Here is a 22,600-nt window from a genome sequence, read left to right as displayed (position 1 = left end):
ACAAGGTGTCAACTGAGATGTGCGCGTTTTATGTGTATTTTTTCCGGCTTATGTAACCTTAAAGAGAGACACTTCCATGATTAACATTACACAGACATCCTTTTGTGTTTCTGGTAAGCAGAAGTTTAATGTGGGAGGCAGCAATTAAGGGCTAACGAGGCAATTTCCGTACGAGATTGAAAACGATGCCGTATATTTTCCAGATCTCTACATCTGCAGATAAACTGCATCATTTGTTGGTTTGGTAACTTAAGTGTAGCGAGAACGGCCTCATAACTCTAGCGCGTGTAGCACTTATGAGGCTGTTTGCACTTACTGTGTCTGTGACAATAAGGGAAAGCTAAAACACAATCTGCCAAGTCCTTTTTTTTATATACCTGTTCAATATGTCATCTAAAAACCAAAAAATGGTGCTGTGCATGGCTTCTGTCGGAATTCTCTATAGTAACCTCAGTTAGATTGCAAGCTCTGCGGACAGGGACTCCTTTTCCTAATATCTACTTTAATGTTGAAGCGCTTATTCCTATTATGTCATGTGTGTTACCGCTGTAAAGCGCTATTTAATAATGACTTTATTTCATGTAGCACTCTTCTCCCAACGGGACACAAAGCGCGTCACAATTACAATAGCGTGTGTGGTACGCAGCACATAGGAATGTTACAGGCACAGTCCCTGCCCAGGATGAGTTTACAATCTATGTTTGTGGTTCCTGAGGCACAGGGAGATAAAGTAACTTGCTCAAGGTCAGAAGGAGCCGACACCGGGAATTGCACCAGGTTCCCCTTATTCACACTCGGTGTCATCATCTACAGAGTTGGTGCCTACTCACTGAGCTGCTCCTGCAGCCCATGTACATGAATGGCAGCTATATACATAAACACATACATACATAACAAAGTACAAAATGCAAAGCCCATGTTAAATATATTTAATGAAATCATATTATCTGGTTCCTATGCATTTATGAGTGAAATATCACTCATTCATCTTTATAAAGAAGTTCCAGGAACTGTCGAGTTTACTGCGGGTTGTAGGTATAAATTTCGCTTGTTTGGTCTTCCAAACTCACTAAAAGTCCGCAGGATCACATCCTGTCATCTTGCAAAGCTAAAAGCCAAACCTGGCCAGGAGACTCTTCCATGTGTCCAAGCCCAGCCTACACTAGTGAAACCTGGCTAGGAGACTCTTCCATGTATCCAAGCCCAGCCTACACTAGTGAAACCTGGCTAGGAGACTCTTCCATGTATCCAAGCCCAGCCTACACTAGTGAAACCTGGCTAGGAGACTCTTCCATGTGTCCAAGCCCAGCCTACACTAGTGAAACCTGTCCAGGAGACTCTTCAATGTATCCAAGCCCAGCCTACACTAGTGAAACCTGTCCAGGAGACTCTTCCATGTGTCCAAGCCCAGCCTACACTAGTGAAACCTGGCTAGGAGACTCTTCCATGTATCCAAGCCCAGCCTACACTAGTGGAACCTGTCCAGGAGACTCTTCCATGTATCCAAGCCCAGCCTACACTAGTGAAACCTGTCCAGGAGACTCTTCCATGTATCCAAGCCCAGCCTACACTAGTGAAACCTGGCTAGGAGACTCTTCCATGTATCCAAGCCCAGCCTACACTAGTGAAACCTGGCTAGGAGACTCTTCCATGTGTCCAAGCTCAGCCTACAGTAGTGAAACCTGTCCAGGAGACTCTTCCATGTGTCCAAGCCCAGCCTACACTAGTGAAACCTGTCCAGGAGACTCTTCCCTGTATCCAAGCCCAGCCTACACTAGTGAAACCTGGCTAGGAGACTCTTCCATGTATACAAGCCCAGCCTACACTAGGGAAACCTGGCCAGGGGACTCTTCTATGTGTCCAAGCCCAGCCTACACTAGTGAAACCTGGCCAGGAGACTCATCCATGTGTCCAAGCCCAGCCTACACTAGTGAAACATGTCCAGGAGACTCTTCCATGTATCCAAGCCCAGCCTACACTAGTGAAACCTGGCATTGGGACTCTTCCATGTATCCAAGCCCAGCCTACACTAGTGAAACCTGACCAGGAGACTTCCATTTGTCCAAGCCCAGCCTACACTAGTGAAACCTGGCTAGGGGACTCTTCCATGTGTCCAAGCCCAGCCGACACTAGTGAAACCTGACCAGGAGACCCTCTTCCATGTGTCCAAGCCCAGCTTACACTAGTGAAACGTGACCAGGAGACCCTCTTCCATGTGTTCAAGCTCAGCCTACACTAGTGAAACCTGGCCAGGGGACTCTTCCATGTAACCAAGCCCAGTCTACACTAGTGAAACCTGGCTAGGAGACTCTTCCATGTATCCAAGCCCAGCCTACACTAGGGAAACCTGGCCAGGGGACTCTTCTATGTGTCCAAGCCCAGCCTACACTAGTGAAACCTGGCCAGGAGACTCATCCATGTGTCCAAGCCCAGCCTACACTAGTGAAACATGTCCAGGAGACTCTTCCATGTATCCAAGCCCAGCCTACACTAGTGAAACCTGGCATTGGGACTCTTCCATGTATCCAAGCCCAGCCTACACTAGTGAAACCTGACCAGGAGACTTCCATTTGTCCAAGCCCAGCCTACACTAGTGAAACCTGGCTAGGGGACTCTTCCATGTGTCCAAGCCCAGCCGACACTAGTGAAACCTGACCAGGAGACCCTCTTCCATGTGTCCAAGCCCAGCTTACACTAGTGAAACGTGACCAGGAGACCCTCTTCCATGTGTTCAAGCTCAGCCTACACTAGTGAAACCTGGCCAGGGGACTCTTCCATGTAACCAAGCCCAGTCTACACTAGTGAAACCTGTCCAGGGGACTCTTCCATGTATCCAAGCCCAGCCTACACTAGTGAAACCTGGCCAGGAGACTCTTCCATGTGTCCAAGCCCAGCCTACACTAGTGAAACCTGGTTGAGAGGGTGTATGGACTCTGGCATGGTTCAGGTATAACTATAGAGTACATATATAATACATGCTAATATTGTTATAGAATACAATGCATAATCCGTATACATTCACATTATATGGATGAATATACTCCAGGCTCTTTTACTCTTAGAAAAGCCTACATACAACGCTTTGCAGGTTATTTGTCAGCATCAAAGTTAAAAAAAATATAATAGTTTGCCCTTTCCTTTGGGAGAAAGTATATGTAAAAAGTGCCTTGAAAGATATGTATAAACAGCACACATGACCCATATAACTAGCCCTCAACAGCATTTCTTACTTTTCCCCCTTCAGTTTGACACTAATGACTGTTACATATGCAGCTGTGATGTTAAACACAGATTCCATCCGTCAGGCTGCGCTTATAGTGCCAGCGACGTCAGGCCGCGCTTATAGTGCCGGCGACGTCAGGCTGCGCTTATAGTGCCGGTAACAGCGACGTCAGGCTGCGCTTATAGTGCCGGCGACGTCAGGCTGCGCTTATAGTGCCAGCGACGTCAGGCTGCGCTTATAGTGCCGGTAACAGCGACGTCAGGCTGCGCTTATAGTGCCGGCGACGTCAGGCTGCGCTTATAGTTCCGGTGACAGCGACGTCAGGCTGCGCTTATAGTTCTGGTGACAGCGACGTCAGGCTGCGCTTATAGTTCTGGTGACAGCGACGTCAGGCTGCGCTTATAGTTCTGGTGACAGCGACGTCAGGCTGCGCTTATAGTTCCGGTGACAGCGACGTCAGGCTGCGCTTATAGTGCCGGTAACAGCGACGTCAGGCTGCGCTTAGTGCCGGCGATGGAAGGCAGCGCTTATAGTGCCGGCGACGTGAGGCTGCGCTTATAGTGCCGGTAACAGCGACGTCAGGCTGCGCTTATAGTGCCAGTAACAGCGACATCAGGCTGCGCTTAGTGCCGGCGATGGAAGGCAGCGGTTGCTGGAAAAATCATTGCGGTGAGTTCCTGTGATCGCGACCAAGCCGGCGCGCTTAGTATAAGCGCACGCGATGGCGGCAATACATTTGTTTTGACGCGACATCGCTGTCGCCGGCATAAGCGCACGCGACGGCGGCAATGCATTTGTTTTGACGCGGCGTCGCTGTCACCGGCACTATAAGCGCAGCCTTATCAACAAAACCTGGCCTGTTGGTGGCCCTTGATGACTGGAGTTGGCCGCCCCGGATGGAACCATTGCTTTGCATCCCCGCGTCATGTTTTAGTTGTGCTACGGTATTGTGGTGTTGAGGTCATATTTTGTGCAGTTCTAGCTGCTGTGACATTGTATCATTGTTTGTTGTCGTTACTGCACAGTATTGTGTTCATTCCTTGTGTGGTGACTGGTTACAGAGAGGTGTATCACTGCATTGCGTTTTGGGCTTTGCAATATCATTTTGTAATTGCATTGTTATAGTTTTTGTTTCTAGTATTGTGTTGTGTTACTTTGTGTTGTGTTACTTTGTGTTGTGTGCAGCGGTCTCGGATCACTGCACCCCGATATATCCTTGTTGGGCTCTTGACTGGCACATGATCACCACGTATGACCGGGTGCAGCGCCGGAGGGGGGCGGAGGAGGCGTGTGGGCTGATCTGTCCATTTGAGTTGGTCGATCAGGACTTCATGGTACAAATCGGGACGACAATCACCAGGATAACGGTGCACGCGGCTGCGGTGATGAGTGCGGCGATCTTGCACACCTTGGCTCGACGGAACTCCGCCTCCTTCCTCTTCAGCAGAGAGTCGTACCCTGGGGTGTAAATGTCTTCCATCCAGAATTCCAGATTATTGGGGTTCAGAGACTCCTGAGTCTGTGGGGGGGATAGAGACAGGGGGATTCCTGCAGCTATCAACATATGGGGGGGGGGGGGGTTGTCTATGTATAAACAAGTCAGCCTGGGCTGATCCTATGGCCCCCCCCCAAAATAGCATTTTGTTAGTGGGAATCACGCCATGTGAATTTTATTTATAACAACATTTTTATAGCGCCCTTCTTCCAGGGCACTGGTCATTGGTTAGTAAAACAATGGTGCGGTTACATATGGAACATTAAGAGTATTAAGAGTATTTATACTATTGTACAAGTTGGTGCATATTCTGCACATTGTTGCAGTACTGTCATACTACCACTTCTGCCACCTTTAAGGAGACACAGCAAAATGCAGCAACCAGGCAAGAAAATGAACGCAATGTTGGCGCAGATGTAAATCAGGCCTAAGCTCCTCCCACTTGCTCCATAAATCCTTCATCGCGAACCAACGCTTACATACCAGAGACCGGTGCTACTAAGATTAATACACAGACGTTGCCTGTGATGGGTACATTTTAACACCAGTGGTCACAATGTCAGCATTGATACATAGAGCCCACAAAGAGAAGACCTATATATATATATATATACTGATTTGTATCCTATATATTCCACTGCTATAGGAGGAGGTGAGAGGTATGTGTCCCTAATATCTCTGTTATGAGGAGGTGAGGAGTATGTGTCCCTAATATCTCTGTATTAGGAGGAGGTAAGGAGTATGTGTCCCTAATATTTCTATTAGGAGGAGGTGAGAGGTATGTGTCCCTAATGTCTCTGTATTAGGAGGAGGTGAGAAGTATGTGTCCCTAATATCTCTGTATTAGGAGGAGGTGAGGAGTATGTGTCCCTAATATCTCTGTATTAGGAGGAGGTGAGGAGTATGTGTCCCTAATATCTCTGTATTAAGAGAAGGTGAGAGGTATGTGTCCCTAATGTCTCTGTATTAGGAGGAGGTGAGGAGTATGTGTCCCTAATATCTCTGTATTAAGAGAAGGTGAGAGGTATGTGTCCCTAATGTCTGTATTAGGAGGAGGTGAGGAGTATGTGTCCCTAATACCTCTGTATTAAGAGAAGGTGAGAGGTATGTGTCCCTAATATCTCTGTATTAGGAGGAGGTGAGGAGTATGTGCTTCTGATGTCCTAGGCCTTGGGGAGGAAGGAGTCCAGCCAACCGCGGCAGTCAGGGCCCAAATTGCGCTCGATCTTTTGGTGTCCCCGCATCCCTATTGGCCAGTGACACATGGAATAAGTGCCTGCAGGCAGCATCCCACCCCTAACATGTTGCCAATGTATCTGTACGGGGCAGCTGGACATGGGTGTACGGGCCACTGTGTGTAAATGAAAGGGTTTCATAGGACATGTAGACATTTAAGGCCATATTTGCTTAGCAGTACAATGCCATTAAACACCTTCCTGTTGCTGGAACAAACCTTATAACCCTGGATGGGTTGTAAAGTGTCTTCTGGTGTGTAAAGTTGCGTTCTGGAATAAGTACTTGGTAAATATTGGCCTGTATCTGTACGCGAGCATTAATACATGCATATAAACATTGTATCTGTAAGGTAGGGTTATGATTGGGGAGTAGTATGTGTACACACAGCACCTGTAAGTGAATGAGAGGTATACGTAGATGTATCTGTATGTAAGTGAATGAGAGGTATACGTAGATGTGTCTGTATGTAAGTGAATGAGAGGTATACGTAGATGTATCTGTATGTATGTGTCTATGTATGTGAATGAGGTATACGTAGATGCGTCTGTATGTATGTGAATGAGAGGTATACGTAGATGCGTACAGTATGTATGTATGTATGTGTCTGTATGTATGTGAATGAGAGGTATACGTAGATGCGTAGGTATGTATGTGAATGAGAGGTATATGTAGATGTGTCTGTATGTATGTGAATGTGAGGTATACGTAGATGTGTCTGTATGTATGTGAATGAGAGGTATATGTAGATGTGTCTGTATGTATGTGAATGAGAGGTTTACGTAGATGCCTGTGTGGGGGGTTGAGGGGTACATATACACATTGTGTCTGTGTGGGGGTTGAGGGGTACATATACACATTGTGTCTGTATGGGGGGTTGAGGGGTACATATACACATTGTGTCTGTGTGGGGGTTGAGGGGTACATATACACATTGTGTCTGTGTGTGGGGTTGAGTGGTACATATAGCATTGTGTCTGTATGGGGGGATGAGGGGTACATATACACATTGTGTCTGTATGGGGGGTTGAGGGGTACATATACACATTGTGTCTGGGGGGTTGAGGGGTACATATACACATTGTGTCTGTATGGGGGGTTGAGGGGTACATATACACATTGTGTCTGTATGGCGGGTTGAGGGGTACATATACACATTGTGTCTGTGTGGGGGGTACATATACACATTGTGTCTGTGTGGGGGGATTGAGGGGTACATATACACATTGTGTGTGTGGGGGGTTGAGGGGTACATATACACATTGTCTGTGTGGGGGTTGAGGGGTACATATACATATTGTGTCTGTGTGGGGGGTTGAGTGGTACATATACACATTGTGTCTGTGGGGGGATTGATGGGTACATATACACATTTGTGTCTGTATGGGGGGATTGAGGGGTACATATACACATTTTGTCTGTGTGGGGGGTTGAGTGGTACATATAGTATTGTGTCTGTATGGGGGGATTGAGGGGTACATATACACATTGTGTCTGTATGGGGGGATTGAAGGGTACATATACACATTGTGTCTGTGTGGGGGATTGAGTGGTATATATACACATTGTATATCTGTATGGGGGGGTTGAGGGGTACATATGCATATTGTGTCTGTGGGGGGTCGAGTGGTACATATACACATTGTGTCTGTGTGGGGGGATTGATGGGTACATATACACATTGTGTCTGTATGGGGGGATTGGGGGGTACATATAGACATTGTGTCTGTGTGGGGGGTTGAGTGGTACATATAGCATTGTGTCTGTATGGGGGGATTGAGGGGTACATATACACATTGTGTCTGTATGGGGGGATTGAGGGGTACATATACACATTGTGTCTGTGGGGGGATTGAGGGGTACATATACACATTTTGTCTGTGTGAGGGGTACATATACACATTGTGTCTGTATGGGGGGATTGAGGGGTACATATACACATTGTGTCTGTATGGGGGGATTGAGGGGTACATATACTGAACACGTGGTGTCTGTGTGGGGGGTACATATACACATTGTGTCTGTGTAGGGGGATTGAGGGGTACATATACACATTGTGTCTGTGTGGGGGGATTGAGGGGTACATATACACATTGTGTCTGTGTGGGGGGATTGAGTGGTACATATACACATTGTGTCTGTGTGGGGGGATTGACTGGTACATATACACATTGTGTCTGTGTGGGGGATTGACTGGTACATATACACATTGTGTCTGTGTGCTTTTGTTATCCCTTACCTGCAGGTCCAGTGCGGTCAGCCTCCCTTTCTCTCCTGAGTTGTGTGTATATTCCTCTATGGTCCACGATGGTTGGTTCGGTTTCAGCTCTGCCACGTCGGTCAGGCGCATATCCGTGTAGATGGGGTTACTCTTCATGTGCGACTTGAGGGACGCTTGGTACGGGTGGGAACTGAAGACCTGCTCCACCATGAAGGAGTCTTTGTGTGGTTTGGGCGTCCTGTGCGGAAGGGGCATTTCATGCTGGCGATCTACCTGCAGGTGGTGAACAAGCAGAAAAACACACAGATCCATTGTCCCCTGGACATGTCAAAGGCCGAGGACAGGTCTCAACCCACGACCATAGCCTGACCCAGACCGTGGGGTCGGGGAGAACAGGAAGTGTCTGTTTTAAAGAGGCAATTCAAGCATGCTATTTAATTTTCTCTTAACATAGGTTTGAAGCTGGGGGTCTCTGGAGCTGAACCCCACTAATTTCAGCCCAGGGGTCCCCCTGCTTCTAGAGATAGGGGGTGCCGGTAGCCACTGTGCTCGGCTAACGGGGGTCACGGAATGGCGGAGTTTCTAAGCTCCCACACCCTGCGGGCCAATAGGAAGCTGTGATGTCATCAGATTCAGCTTCCTATTGGCCCGCGTGACGTGTAAGCTTTAAACTGTAAACCCCAGTTAGCCAAGCGACCGGCACCCCCTACGGAGGCCTGTATCTCCGGAAGCAGAGGGTCACTGAATTCCCTTGGATTGCCCCTTCTAAGTGTACGTTTTAAACAAGACTGTGGTAGAGTTAGGCTAATTACAAACTGCCCTCGTCTGATTGATCTGTCCTTGTTTGGCTCTGATTGGTGTATGTTCTCTATATAAACCAGTATTTCAAGCTCGCTCTGTTAGGCCGCGCCCACGCTTATCGCTCGCGGCTTGACCAAACACCTTAGTCTCTAGTCGGTTTGCCCAATAGGGGCGAACCAGCTCCGTGATGTCATCGGCCACGCCTCCGTCACGCCTCCCCCGTCGCGAGGATCTGTAGTCCACAGATTGCTCGGTTGATAGACGTGCGCGACGCCATGCACTCCGTTGGGCGCGCGCACGCCTGCGCCATGCACTCCGTTGGGCGCGCGCACGCCTGCGCCATGCACTCTGTTGGGCGCGCGCACGCCTGCGCCATGCACTCCGTTGGGCGCGCGCACGCCTGCACCATGCACTCCGTTGGGCACACGCACGCCTGCGCCATGCACTCTGTTGGGCGCGCGCACGCCTGCGCCATGCACTCCGTTGGGCGCGCGCACGCCTGCACCATGGAATCGGCCTTAGTTGGCATCGGTTTTGTAAGTGTAAGCTTTAAACAAGAAAGAGTTTGGACACAGAAGCAGCTGAACACGTTGTTACTCGGTATACAAGGTTGGGTGTTGTATGGTGGATGTAAGTCAGCATTTTTCCATGAGATATTCTGGAGGTTCGGGTACTGTCCCATCTGTAGGCACTTCTCTCTGTCGCAGGAGGAGATTGCCAGGCTGGGGGCTGGGGTAGGCAGGTTTTGTGTATCCCCCTCCACCACCTGAGGGGCCACCGCTTACTCGGAAGCCTCCCAGGGGGAGGACAGTCTGGACCACTGTGGGCTCTGGGAGGATGTGAGTTGTATATCACATGCCCGGCGCACAAGGTGTGCCGCTGCACCAACAGGGCAGAACTGCACCCAGGAGGCACCAACTGCTGGGGGTTTCTGGAATTCATAGGAAAGTAAATGAGATCCCAAAAAAGGAGGCAAGCTAGGGCAGACTGGGCACAATGCTTTGGTACATAGATGCAGGATGAAAATGCCCTTATACGGCTCCAAAATTTGCCCCAATACATAGTCCCTTATGTACGGAGCCCTATTTCAAAACGATAGCTAAGCAAAAAATGCATCGTGAGAATTTCAATGAACAAAAAAATGCTTTAAACCCAATGGGCCGACTGAGAGGAGAAAGTGGTTCCGATCTGCCGTCAAATTCTGTTTCTACGTTTTCCAGACACCGTAAACGCTGCACTTTAGTGGGGGAAATGTCAGTGTGTCTTTCCTCTCTACATCGGCAGTATGGGTTATGCTAAGGCAGGGGAGCGCAAATTCTCCCCACTGCGCTCCCCCTGCCTGCGCTCCCCCCCCTGCTCGTGGCCCCCTCCTTACCTTGTCTTCAGTGTCAAATGACGCCGCGTAGTCACGGCGCCATGGCAACGTGGTGTCAAGTGACCCCGCGGCATCATTTGACACCGCGCCGAAGACAAGGTAAGGGACGTTGCGGAGGCCTCACGCGATCCCCCGGCATTTCATTTTAATGCCTTGGGGAAGGGTGCAGGGCCTCTGCAACCGCCGAGCCCCCCCTTAAAAAAATCTTACGCCCCCCAGTTTGCGCGCCCCTGTGCTAAGGAAGTAATGATTAACAAGTCTCTAGAAGAGGTTAATAAAGCAACGCTTGGCCGGTCTCGGGTATAATGTTAGCGTGGGAATGGTCCGCTATAAAGTTACCTCTTTAGACTTGCGGTGCCAGTCTCTGCCTCCTTTATCTTTCTTTTCTTCGGTGACGGTGAGCTGTTTGGGGTAGCCCCACGCTCTGCAGTCTCGGGGGGAATTGCATATTTTAAGTTCATTGACAGAAATGTCCTCAGTCAAAGAGCGGACTGACCGCTGAGCGAAGAGATTTCTCTTCAAAGCCTTAACTCGAAGGCTCTCACTGATCCCACTAGTGACGTCAGAACAACAGCACTCAGACTTACTCTCCAGATTCCCATTGTGGGGGGGAGTGTTTCGGCCTTGGAATGAGTTTGGAGAGACCCTTGTTTTGGACACAGCCTCTTGGCTGTGAGGCAGACCATCAACCTCTTCTTCCCCTTTATGTGGTGGTTGTTGCATTCTCTCGTCTAGTTTATTGAGCTTGGTCAACACCTGAGATACCTCCTCCCGCACACCAGACAATGACTCTAGTTTCTTCTCAATCTCCCCAATCCTCATGACCAGCTTTCTGACACTGCTCTTTAGCTCCTCATCCCCCCCAATCTCAGCCCGGGGCCCCTTGGTGGGTTTTCTATTTGTTTTGTTCCCCCCGTGCTCTGGAGAACTTTCAGGGTCTGCACGTGAAGCTTGGACCAAGGAACCACTGCTGTTGTAGCAAGAAGACGGAGGGATTCCAGAAGAACCACAAAGGCTCATGTCATCTAGGAAACGGAATATGTCACTTATGTCATCACTAACGATCTCAGAGTCTGCCTCAGATTGGTTACGAGCTCTGCCTTCTCCATACCGGCTGCAGCTAGAGAGGATATTTGGCTCCATTCCCTTTGCCACGGTTTGTTCTGTCTGAGTGCCAACACTTTCTGTCTTGTCAGTGCTGAACTGGCTGGATGGAAGTTTTGTGCTTTTTTCTCGGAACCTCCTCAGGGCCTCCTGCTTCTCCACGGGTTGAGGCTCACAAAATGTCTGTCCATTACCCTTCAATCCAAGATCAGGTGAGTAAGGGTGATGCTGGTCTGGGACAGATGCAAAGCTTCCAGTCTGTACCAGTCCCGTGCTGGTGTAACCCAGATTTTTCTCCTTTCGGTTAAAAAATGAGCGCTCAAAATCAGGCACCTCCTCGGTGTTCAGGCTCCAGCTCTTCACTGGCTTAGCCATGGGTTGCCTTGACCTGCTTGAAAGTCTTTTGTGGTCCTGTGATCCAAGCACTGTTGTGGGACCAAAGTAAGTGGACGCCTGAAGATCATCTAAGCTCTCATGCTTCACCCTTCGGCTGGCCTCCGAGGAAGAGTAAGCCGTGCTCAGATAGTGAGAGCTGTAGGGCATCTCAAAACTATGATTAAAGAAAACTGGCTTGGGGCTGATCTTTCCCTCACTCTTCTGCATAGTATCATTTGGAGAAACACTCAGCAGATTGTGGAAGTCATCCTTGAAAACATTCCTCCTCTGGCCACTGGAAGTTGAGAGTCGAAATGGCTCCTCGTTGGGTGTGGGTGGCAGTGATTCTGGCTCTGATAGTGGCTGGCTGGGGAAGTAGGTGCTCTGCATCTCACAGGGCTGAGGAGCTACCAGGGGATAGGAATCCAAAGCTTGCAGCCTGTCCAGGGAAGCTGATCGGTTATTGCCCTCTTGTTTAACTCCGAGGAGGAAGTTTGGCTCGGGAAGGAATGTGTGGCGCCCTTCGCACTCTTCCTTGTGGCAGCTGGAGGACCTGGTCATGGAATAGCTCCGATTGGCATCTCTTTTCTGGGTTTCCTTGTGGGGGCCTCCCTCTGTCCCGCTGTAAACCTCTGTGTCTGACTCTGTTGACTCTTTCTGCTTAGTTTGTTGGGTGACAGGAAGTTTTTCTTTGGCCACACCATCGTTCATCTGTATCAGGTTAAAGATAGTAACGATATCTGCTGCGGCGATGATTTTCTTGGACTGCTGGTTCTCGGCAGCATTTCTCATCTTGTCTTGGAAGAGGCTTGCTGGAAAGCTGGAGTCCTGGCAGGCTGTGTAATACAGGAGGCTGCGCAGCTTGACCAGCTCCGGTAGGTTGTAGCGGGAGCACAAAGACTTGCAGAGATCTTGGTAAGAGACAGAGCTTTGCTTAGAGTCTAAATCTTCCAGAATCTTCACAAGAAGAAAGGAGGTGTCCTGAGCTTCACCCATGATGGCAATCTGTCCAAAGTCCTAAGAAGAGGAACAGACACAAAATAAATGTTGGTAACATTGAGGCATCTCCATTTGGCCTCCCCACAGACAACAATGTGTGCAAGGGAAGTGTGACCCAAGCATTATTTATTCTTCATGCACAACTATTTAGCACACATTCCTCATGGAACTCCAGCCAGGCCAAGATGAATGGATCGATGAGTCAATCCAATACTCCGTTAATATGTAAACTAAATGCATGTGTGTTGCTAATCTAATTCCCTTGATCTATAATTATGCTTTTTTTTGAAGAGTGGCAGGTAAACACAGACTTGGTGTATTACTTGACCCCCTACTTCACACTTATATAAATAATATTATTATTATTATTATTAACGCGTTTCTCCGAAAGGGACTCAAAGCGCTTCACAGTTACAAAAAGGGAAAAAAGTAGGAAAACATTTAAGGACATAAAAGAGACCAAACACGAGGAAAGATTCAGGATGGGATGGGGCGGTAGCTATTAAATGAACACTTTGGGACCTTTCATTGGCTCAATTAAAGCCAGGTAGACTGTTCAACGTTCTCTGTGCTATTTGAAGGAATCTTGTGTAAGTTAGATATGTTTGATGTAAGTTATACGACTGCTCATTTTTGGAGATATTTATTAACACACAGAAAATGCAAAGTACCTTGAAGTTTTGCTGCTGAGACATACAGTATATGTTCTAAATAACCCTCTTACCATCCATTTAATGCTAACACTGCCATTGTTAGATTATGTCAAGTTTCCATAATGTTACACTAGTATCCAGACTCGAGGCTAAATTGGGTCTTTAACATTCTCAGTGGACACCAAACATCTATCTAGGGAAAGAACAAAGGATCCTGCATAGAATCCCATTTTAATGAAACGTAAAAAGCCTATCAGGCAATTAGCATCCTCTCCGGTCTGCATGAACATGCTTCTATAACCGTTCTTGCTCAGCCAAAAAACAAACGATATTGTCGAAAAGAGGATCAAAGCAATCTGGAAAAATGTAGACTGCCCGGTGATTGTACGCCCACCCCCAGGAGGAGCGTGCGCAAGCGAGAGGTCTGTCTGCTGACGTGTGATGTGTGCGACAGTGCAACATCAGTGTAGGTTGGCCCAGGAAGGGAGAGCGCAATTCCGGACGCACTGCAGGGTTTGCGCAAAGCCCCTCCTTCCCTTTACCACAAATACCCATTCTAGCATTTAGTCACGAGGAATTGTTCCTAAGAGGGGGGCTTTGTTCTCTTTTGTAGATCTGTTTACTTTCTTTTTTGAGAGCTGGGCTCTATTTTGCTTATATAGTCCAAGGAGAGAACGCTGTTCTGGCGGAACTGGAGAGCGCCATGACGCCTCTCGCTCACCTTTCCTCTAAGGCGGGGGCCATGGTACCGCAGACCGTGTGGAGGCGTCCGCACGATGAGTGATCAGGCAGTGATCGCATCCTTGCGGCGGGCAGGCGGGTGCGTGCGGAAGCGGGAGGGGGCGCGCGTTGCGCAAGAAATCAGTTGAAACTGATTTCTTGGCGCGACAGGCCAGTCACGTGAGCGGTTCGCCCAATGAGGGCGGACCAACTCTGTGATGCCCCTAGGAACGTCCCCCATGGCCCGTCCACCATGGCCAGGGAAAGCACCCGCTTCACGCGGGTCACTTCCCAGCCTCCGCACGCCTCAGCGCAGGCGAAGGAACCTTGGTCCCAGCCTAACTCAGGGGAGCTCAACTCCAGTCCTCAAGCCTCTCCATGTCAGGTTTCCAGGATATCTCAGCTAGGTGGTTCAATCAGTCCCTGCTTCAGCCCAGGTGGCTCAGTCTGCGATTGAGCCACCTGTTCTGACGCTGGGATATCCTTAAAACCTGACCTGTGGGGGGGGGGGGGAGGGGTGAGAGTCTTGAGGACTGGAGTTGAGCCCCCCTACCCTAAGTGACTATCCTTCCTTTTGTGCAATGAGGCACTTCATTTAAAATATGTGGATGCTTTTGGAATGATTACAACTAAGTAGGGAGATTACAGCCCACTTATTAAGGGGGGAGGGTGGGTACTACCTTAGACCCCCGACAGAATAAGAACACTGGGGTCCGAAAACACAAACTAAAAGGTTTACCTGAGGACAACATCAATTAGAGTGTGAGCTCTTCGGAGCAGGGACTCCTTTTCCTGAATGTTACTTTGTTGTCTGAAGCGCTTCTCCCCATGATGTGTCGTGTGTACTATTTGTTATGTATATGATTGATCGTGTATTACTGCTGTGACGCGCTGTGTACATTAATGGCGCTATATAAATAAAGACACACATAGCTTGGCCCGCTCCTGTCGGCTCAATATACTTACAATGAATTGTATGCTGCAGGCTTTTATAGGCTCATTTTATTTGGTGTATGAAACATGGGTGGTGCAGCTATTAATTATATAATAAAACTTAACGTTGAACTTGTTTTTGGAGAATACAACGCGCAGTCCGTATGTGAGAGCTTTCTTTTAGCGTTTTGGTTTTGTGTATGTCGGGGCAAGGACTGAACATGATATTTAATACATGGGTAGATGCTACTTCAATTGGGGGGTAAACTGAAGATGTTAGGACTTCGGACTGTTTATAGCACCCCGACGGGTGGTTGATCTTATATCCGTGGCACAGTAGCGACATCACCATGCATGGAAGCCTGCTTCAGCGTGGCTTTACCCACGTGTAAATTGGATATTCTGTGAACTATTTATTTATTTATAAAAATGTTTTCCCAGGAAGTAATATATTGAGAGTTACTTCTCGTTTTCAAGTATGTCCTGGGCATAGAGTTATGATGACAAATACATGGTTACATTAAATGAGCAGGGTTATACATTATATATATTGCATGCACAGTAAGAGATAATATATGTTATAGGCGTAGGTAACAGTTACAGACCAGATTAAAATGTGAGACGGCTTTAGTTTTGAAAGAACGTAGACTGGTGGCGCCTGTGAGAGTCTCCGGTAGATTGTTCCAGTTTTGGGGTGCACGGTAGTAAGAGGAGGAGCAGCAGGATACTTTGTTGAGCCTTGGGACCATGAACAGTCAACTATTCCTTACCATCTACAATTATCCTCCATAAAATCTACTGTTGCAAGTTCAAATATGTTTATTTATTTTCATACCAGGACACCTACATCCGGAATGTCTTATCTCACACCCTCATAAAATGCAGGTTCCCCATAGTAAGGGGCTGCCTAACTAGAACCACAAAACCACATCATCTGAAACCACCAATCAGGAAGTATTTTTTTTTTATGCCTCTACAAAATTATTTAGTAAATATAGATTCATGCTATAATGGTGCTGCACTAATATGTATTGATTATTTATGGAATAGAATCCTGCCACTGATTATTGCACTGCATGGACCAAATACACAACACAGGATTGAAATGTCAAAGGAATGGTTTATATACATTTTTCTTATACGGTTCATAACGGGTAAACTTTTTAGTGACCAATATGCAATGCGTTTATTTTGAAATCTAACATTTATTTTTGACCAGCAGGTATGGCCAAGGCTTAGATCAAAGGTGGGCAACTTCAGTCCCCAAGGGCCACCAACAGGTCAGGTTTTCAGGATATCCCTGCTTCAGCACAGGTGGCTCAATCAGTGGCTCAGTCAAAGACTGAGCGACCGATTGAGACACTTGTGCTGAAGCTGAGACTGATTGAGCCACCTGTGCTGAAGCAGGGACTGATTGAGCCACCTGTGCTGAAGCTGGGACTGATTGAGCCACCTGTGCTGAAGCTGGGACTGATTGAGCCACCTGTGCTGAAGCTGGGACTGATTGAGCCACCTGTGCTGAAGCAGGTGATATCCTGAAAACCTGGCCTGTTGGTAGCCCTTGAGGACTGGAGTTGCCCACCCCTGGCTTAGCTTGATACTGACAAATAACAGTTCCAGAAATCCAGTTGGCGGGCAATTAGTTTTAAGTTGATTAACACAAAGGTATGTATTTAATGAGACACGTTCTCCGTTGTGCCATTGACTGCATCACTACTTCAGCCTTATTTTGATGGTTTTAGTTGATCAGTGTATCTTCTCGCCTCCCTTGTGGCTTGGACACTATATAATGTGGGCGAGGGAGTCCTTTCTTTTACTCATAGCGTAAGATGAGGCATTATAAGAATATACATAATGAGACATTGTAACACGTGTGTTATCTGCCGAAGGAAGTCAATGAAATTGATTTAATGAATACATGCACATGTATGACGGGAGGGTCACAATGTGTCAATGCCGAAACAACAAGTGTGTGTGTCTGACTTCTGGTGAGGGAGATGCTGATTTGTCCTTATACACATCATAGGAACCTTCATATTGGTCCATTAATAGGCGTCATACTGTATAAATAATAGATACTTCTTCAGGACAGATATGACCCGCTAGGAATGTGCACTACAGAAAATGAAATGAACCCTAATTTGTGCTGTGGATTTAAATGCCTGAAACACAAACTAGTATCAGTAATTAATTAGCCTCCGTGAAGGTTAACATTGTATCGGTATGTTATGTGCCTCATGACATTGTTTAACCATCTTCAGGCCATCTGATATAACAGGGGTGCTCAACCCCCCCATCACAACAGGTTTTCAGGATATCCCTACTTCAGCACAGATGTGTCAATCAGTCCCTGCTTCAGCACAGGTGGCTCAATTAGAGGCCTAGTCTCCGACTGAGTCTCTGATTGAGCCACCTGTGCTGAAGCTGGGATATCCTTAAAACTTGACCTGTTGAGGGGGGCAGGGGGGTTGAGAACTGGAGTCAAGCACCACTGGGATTTTACACGCAAAGGTCTCTGAGTAGTTCTTAGCACACAGCCCTCCATCTAACTTTCTCCTTCTATGCCCATTAACTCCTGGAGCTCCATCCATCTCGATGTGGACTCAGGTCTTTGTGGCACATCTTTAGAGATATGTCTGTAGACCAGTGGTGGCCAACTCCAGCCCCCAAAACCCCCCAACAAGCCAGGTTTTCAGGATATCCCAGCTTGAGCACAGGTGGTTCTATCAGTTCCTGCTTCAGCACAGGTGGCTCAGAGGATTGATTTCAGCACTGATTGAGCCACCTGTGCTGAAGCAAGGATATCCTGAAAACCTGACCTGTTGGGGGGGGGGAGGGGAGTTGAGAACTGGAGTCAAGCACCACTGGGATATAACACGCAAAGGTCTCTGAGTAGTTCTTAGCACACACCCCTCCATCTAACTTTCTCCTTCTATGCCCATTAACTCCTGGAGCTCCATCCATCTCGATGTGGACTCAGGTCTTTGTGGCACATCTTTAGAGATATGTCTGTAGACCAGTGGTGGCCAACTCCAGCCCCCAAGACCCCCCAACAAGCCAGGTTTTCAGGATATCCCAGCTTGAGCACAGGTGGTTCTATCAGTTCCTGCTTCAGCACAGGTGGCTCAGAGGATTGATTTCTGCACTGATTGAGCCACCTGTGCTGAAGCAAGGATATCCTGAAAACCTGACCTGTTGGGGGGTGGAAGGGGGGGGGGGTCTTGATGACTGGTGTTGGGAACCCCTGCTGTAGACAGTGGTGATCTGGACTCTGCGACATTCGACAGGTCTCCCTCTATATTCCGAGGGAATTTAATTTGGTCTGGTTTTTTTCCCCCCATTGTGATACAACTAAAAAAAAAATATATGAGTGAAATAGAGATGATGTATAGTTGTATAGTATTCCAAGGCTGAGCCGTGCGGGGATGCAATGTAGCTTTAAATCCAGAAGCAAAGCAGGTGAGCCAAAAGGAAACCACCACGCCAAATAAACCACTGCAGTGAGGCCACAGTACCGATGGCAGGGAATCGGCTCAAGAATGCTTACATGATAACTAGTAGGGATTATAAGACACGTTATGTGAGATAATCAAGGTCATCCATGGAGGCTTGAACTAAAACAGGGCTGGCCAACTCCTCTCCTCAAGGGCCGCCAACACCCCAGGTTTTCAGGATATCCCTGCTTCAGCACAGGTGGCTCAATCAGTGGCTCAGCCTTCGACTGAGCCACCTGTGCTGACGCAGGGATATCCTGAAAACCTGCCCCGTTGGTGGCCCTTTGAGCACTGGAGATGGCCTCCCCTGAAATAGGAGTTGGGGGGGGGGGGGCTGTAGCCCCCCCTCTGGGTTTATACATTTTTACATGATGGTTATGTATGTTACTGATTTCGTATGTTCAGCACCTCACCCAAAGAACAGTTCCTGCACTCCTGGGGGTCATGTGTACAAGCCTTATGTACAATCACATAAAGATATTCAACCACTAGTGTTATATACATGTAATCACAGCATCATTTATACCACCAGCCCTTTATATACCTACATACCGCAACATATACAGTACCAGCACTATTTACACACTGACACTGCCATGTACTCACACATATAACACCATATACACTGCCTTTGGTATAAACACCATATATACAGCACCATATACACCGCCAGAGCCTTGTATACATACATGCGGTACAGCACTATGTACACATACAGCACCATATAAACCACCAGTGCTTTATAAACATACAGTATACAGCACCATATATACACCACCAGGGCTTTATACACATATACAGCACCATATACATTGCCATCGCTTTGTACACATACAGTACATACTGCACAATATGCACTTCAAAATCCACTCACGTATACACTCTGTGCTCCTTGTTTTCCTGTCCCCACTTCCCCCCTTCTTCTCTGCTACCCCTCCCCCCCCCCCTTTTTTTCTTGTCTCCCCTGCCCCCTCACATCGGTCTCTTTGCACATAGGACGCAGCCCTCTCTGTCCTCTTCTTACCTGTAGCTCAGGGCTGGGGGGCAGATTCAGGCTGGGAAGTGGAACACCGTTTGCTTGGATGGAGATGAAGGGTTTTGTGTCTGTGTCGGTGAGAGGTTGTACAATGTGTATGTTGTGTAGTGTGTAAGATGTGTTGTGGAGTGTGGATGTGAGGGTTATACTAGTGTATATGTGGGATATGGAGTGATAGTGTATGTGCCTCTGTGATATGTTACTCTGTGCTCGGGTTGTAATGTCATCCTCTTGGCAATATGTGTGTATTTGTCATGTGTCCTGCAGTGCTATGTGTGTTTTGGGTTAGTTATATGTCATTTGTGTTAATGTCTCTGTATATCAGCAATAATAATAGCAATAATAATTGTTTGTTCTTGTATAGGTTGTCAGTGTGTATTTGTGTAATTGTGTGTCAGTGTGTAAATCAGTAACAATATTTGTCAGTGTATAACTGTGTGTATGAGAGGTGGTGTGTAGGTCTGTTATACATACAATGTGTGTGTATGTATATATATATGTTTGTATACATCTGCATTCAGATGTGCTTTGTGCTTACAGTAGGTGACTTAGGGTGAATATGTGTGTGTCAGTGTATTTGTCACTGTGTGTATTATACTGTGTATTATTTGTTCTGGAATACGTCTCCCTTTTAGTAACACAAACTCTCTTGGATGTGTCAATGGCTCTGTTGTGTTCTGTGACTGTGGTGTGTGTGTGTGTGTATCAATATGTTATGCCCCTCTGATTAATGGGTGCATCTCTGTGTGTTTCCCTCACAAAGTATTATGTTGTCTAGCCGTTTGTGTCTGGCAGCGCTGTATACTGCTGGCAGTGTTGTGTGTTAGTGTTGTGCTGCCCTTGTTGTCATACTCCAGCTCCCTGCTCTCCTCCTCTCTGGTCCTGCTCTCACATACAGACATCCTCAGTGCCAGGTGCTGGGAACAGCGTCTTCTCTCATGTCCTCAGCTGCAGAAAGGGGAGTCCTGTCATCAGCTGCAGACACTGCTCGGCAAAGCTGAGCCCTGCACTAGCCTGCATATTGCAGCCCAGTGCTGCACAAGTCACCTCTGCAAAGCACCCTCCTGCTCATTCTCCCAGGCACACAGCAGCTCCAGGCTGCATTGCTCTTCTCCGTCTCCCCCCCCCCCCCCTCTTTCTCCCATTCCCTCTTTGCACTAGTCTCTGTCTTGCTCTCCTGCAATCTGATTTGTTGCTCCCTTCTCCCTATCCCTCCACCTCCCGCAATCTCCTATCCCTCCTTTTTATTTATCTGTATGGATTTTATTTCTAGGAAAGCCCATTTGGTATTGCAGACACAGAATGAGGGGGTGTCTGGTGTTCCCTCCCTTCTCCTGTGATGTTTGGGGGGGGGGGGGGTAGGAGAATTATCAGGGTTCGTTTCAATCTCATGGATTGGTCACGCCATGCACCTGTGTCGTGGGTACCTGATAGGATCACACAGGGACAGTGTCCATTACAAGCTGCCGGTTTCTGCTGCTACTGCAGTGAAAGATGGGATGCAGAGCAGCCCCCTACCCTGCAATTCATAGAGATATGGAGAATATGTCCTTCTGTGCACAAGGCTGGGGACAGTGTCCGAGTTTAAGCCAGGAGTGGCCAACTCCAGTCCTCAAGGGCCACCAACAGGTCAGGTTTTAATAAGGATATTCCGACCTGAGCCACCTGTGCTGAAGCAGGAATATCCCTAATACCTGGCCTGTTTGTGGCCCTTGAGGATTGGAGGTGGTCACCCCTGGCTTAAGCTCTCACAAAACCACACTACCGCGAGGGATTTGGTGGACCATAGGGCTGAGGTAGCTTGGTTCACATATTTGACTTACTAACAGATTTGGGATTTATCGGGTGTCTAATTTGTGATCATCTGGGTGAACATTGGGGGCCAGTAAAGTGCTGTTCTCATGGGTCACTTCTCTGACTTGCTCACAATAAATGTCAAGATTGAAAAACGTGTTTTTTTAAGCAGGTTTGGGGCCACCCTGCAACAGTTAACCAGTCTGGTGATACAATAGTATTGAAATTCTTTGGTGTATGTATTTATTTATTTATAAAATGTTTTACCAGGAAGTGATACAGTGAGAGTTACCGCTCGTTTTCAAGTATGTCCTGGGCACAGAGTTATGATGACAGATACATGGTTACATTAAGTGAGCAGGGTGATACATTATATACATTGCATGCACAGTTAAAGATAATACATGTTATAGGCGTAGGTAACAGTTACAGACCAGATTAAAATGTGAGACAGCTTTAGTTTTGAAAGAACTGGTGGCGGCTGTGAGAGTCTCCGGTGATGTAGTCAGCTAGCAAGGGGAGAATTCAATATGGCAGCCAGCAGCATTGTGCTTTCGGCCAGAGGTATGTGGAGTTCTTTAAACATTGACTTAGCTGTTGTAAAAAAAAAAGGTATTGATAGTGGATTGTACATGAATATGTTGCTTCTTTCACAATGATAGAGTAAGGATGTGACGTGTCATTGAATATAATTGTAGGGTTCACAACTTGTGGAACCAGAAATTATGGGGACAAGCAGCCACCACATGTATGTATTGTTTGGGGCAACTGTGGTGCAAAAAATGGCATCTGCACATGCACCTGGCACGAGGACGACCTGTGTGGCAATGGCACACTCTGAAATAGTTCTGGCTTTCTCGGTAACTTGGGCTATGGTGATCCCGCGAAGAATACAACGCAGCAAATGACACAGGAAATAATATGGGAGGATTCTGAGTCTACACATGATATCCAAATGGATGGAAGAAAAAGACACAACGGGGCAAAGTTTTAATGGTTCTGTGTGGTGACAGGTGGTGTCTAAGTGGGTGACAGGGAGGATACAGTGAGCAGGTAGCTGGAGGTTTGGGGGTGTACTCTGGAGCCTCCACAGCGTACTTTTTGTTTTGTAACTCTGGGGGATTGCGTGTTCCACGCAGAGCAT

General features: G+C 47.6%; 1 protein-coding gene across 1 annotated transcript; it reads right to left on the bottom strand.

Annotated features, from left to right (window-relative positions):
- Positions 1-920: 920 nt before the first annotated feature.
- MINAR1 (membrane integral NOTCH2 associated receptor 1) lies at positions 921-20,770 on the bottom strand. Its single transcript, XM_075575403.1, has 4 exons — positions 19,651-20,770; positions 10,688-12,844; positions 8,191-8,445; positions 921-4,742 (listed from the first exon to the last, which is right to left on the bottom strand). Exons 2-4 carry the CDS (start codon positions 12,821-12,823, stop codon positions 4,545-4,547), a joined length of 2,589 nt encoding a protein of 862 aa, XP_075431518.1. The 5' UTR covers positions 12,824-12,844; positions 19,651-20,770; the 3' UTR covers positions 921-4,544.
- Between the last annotated feature and the right edge of the window lie 1,830 nt (positions 20,771-22,600).

This window comes from Ascaphus truei, chromosome 18 (assembly GCF_040206685.1).
Source record: "Ascaphus truei isolate aAscTru1 chromosome 18, aAscTru1.hap1, whole genome shotgun sequence".
NCBI classification, from domain to species: Eukaryota; Metazoa; Chordata; class Amphibia; order Anura; family Ascaphidae; genus Ascaphus; species Ascaphus truei.
Note: the sequence above shows the minus strand (reverse complement) of the source record. Positions and strands in the feature narration are given on the sequence as shown.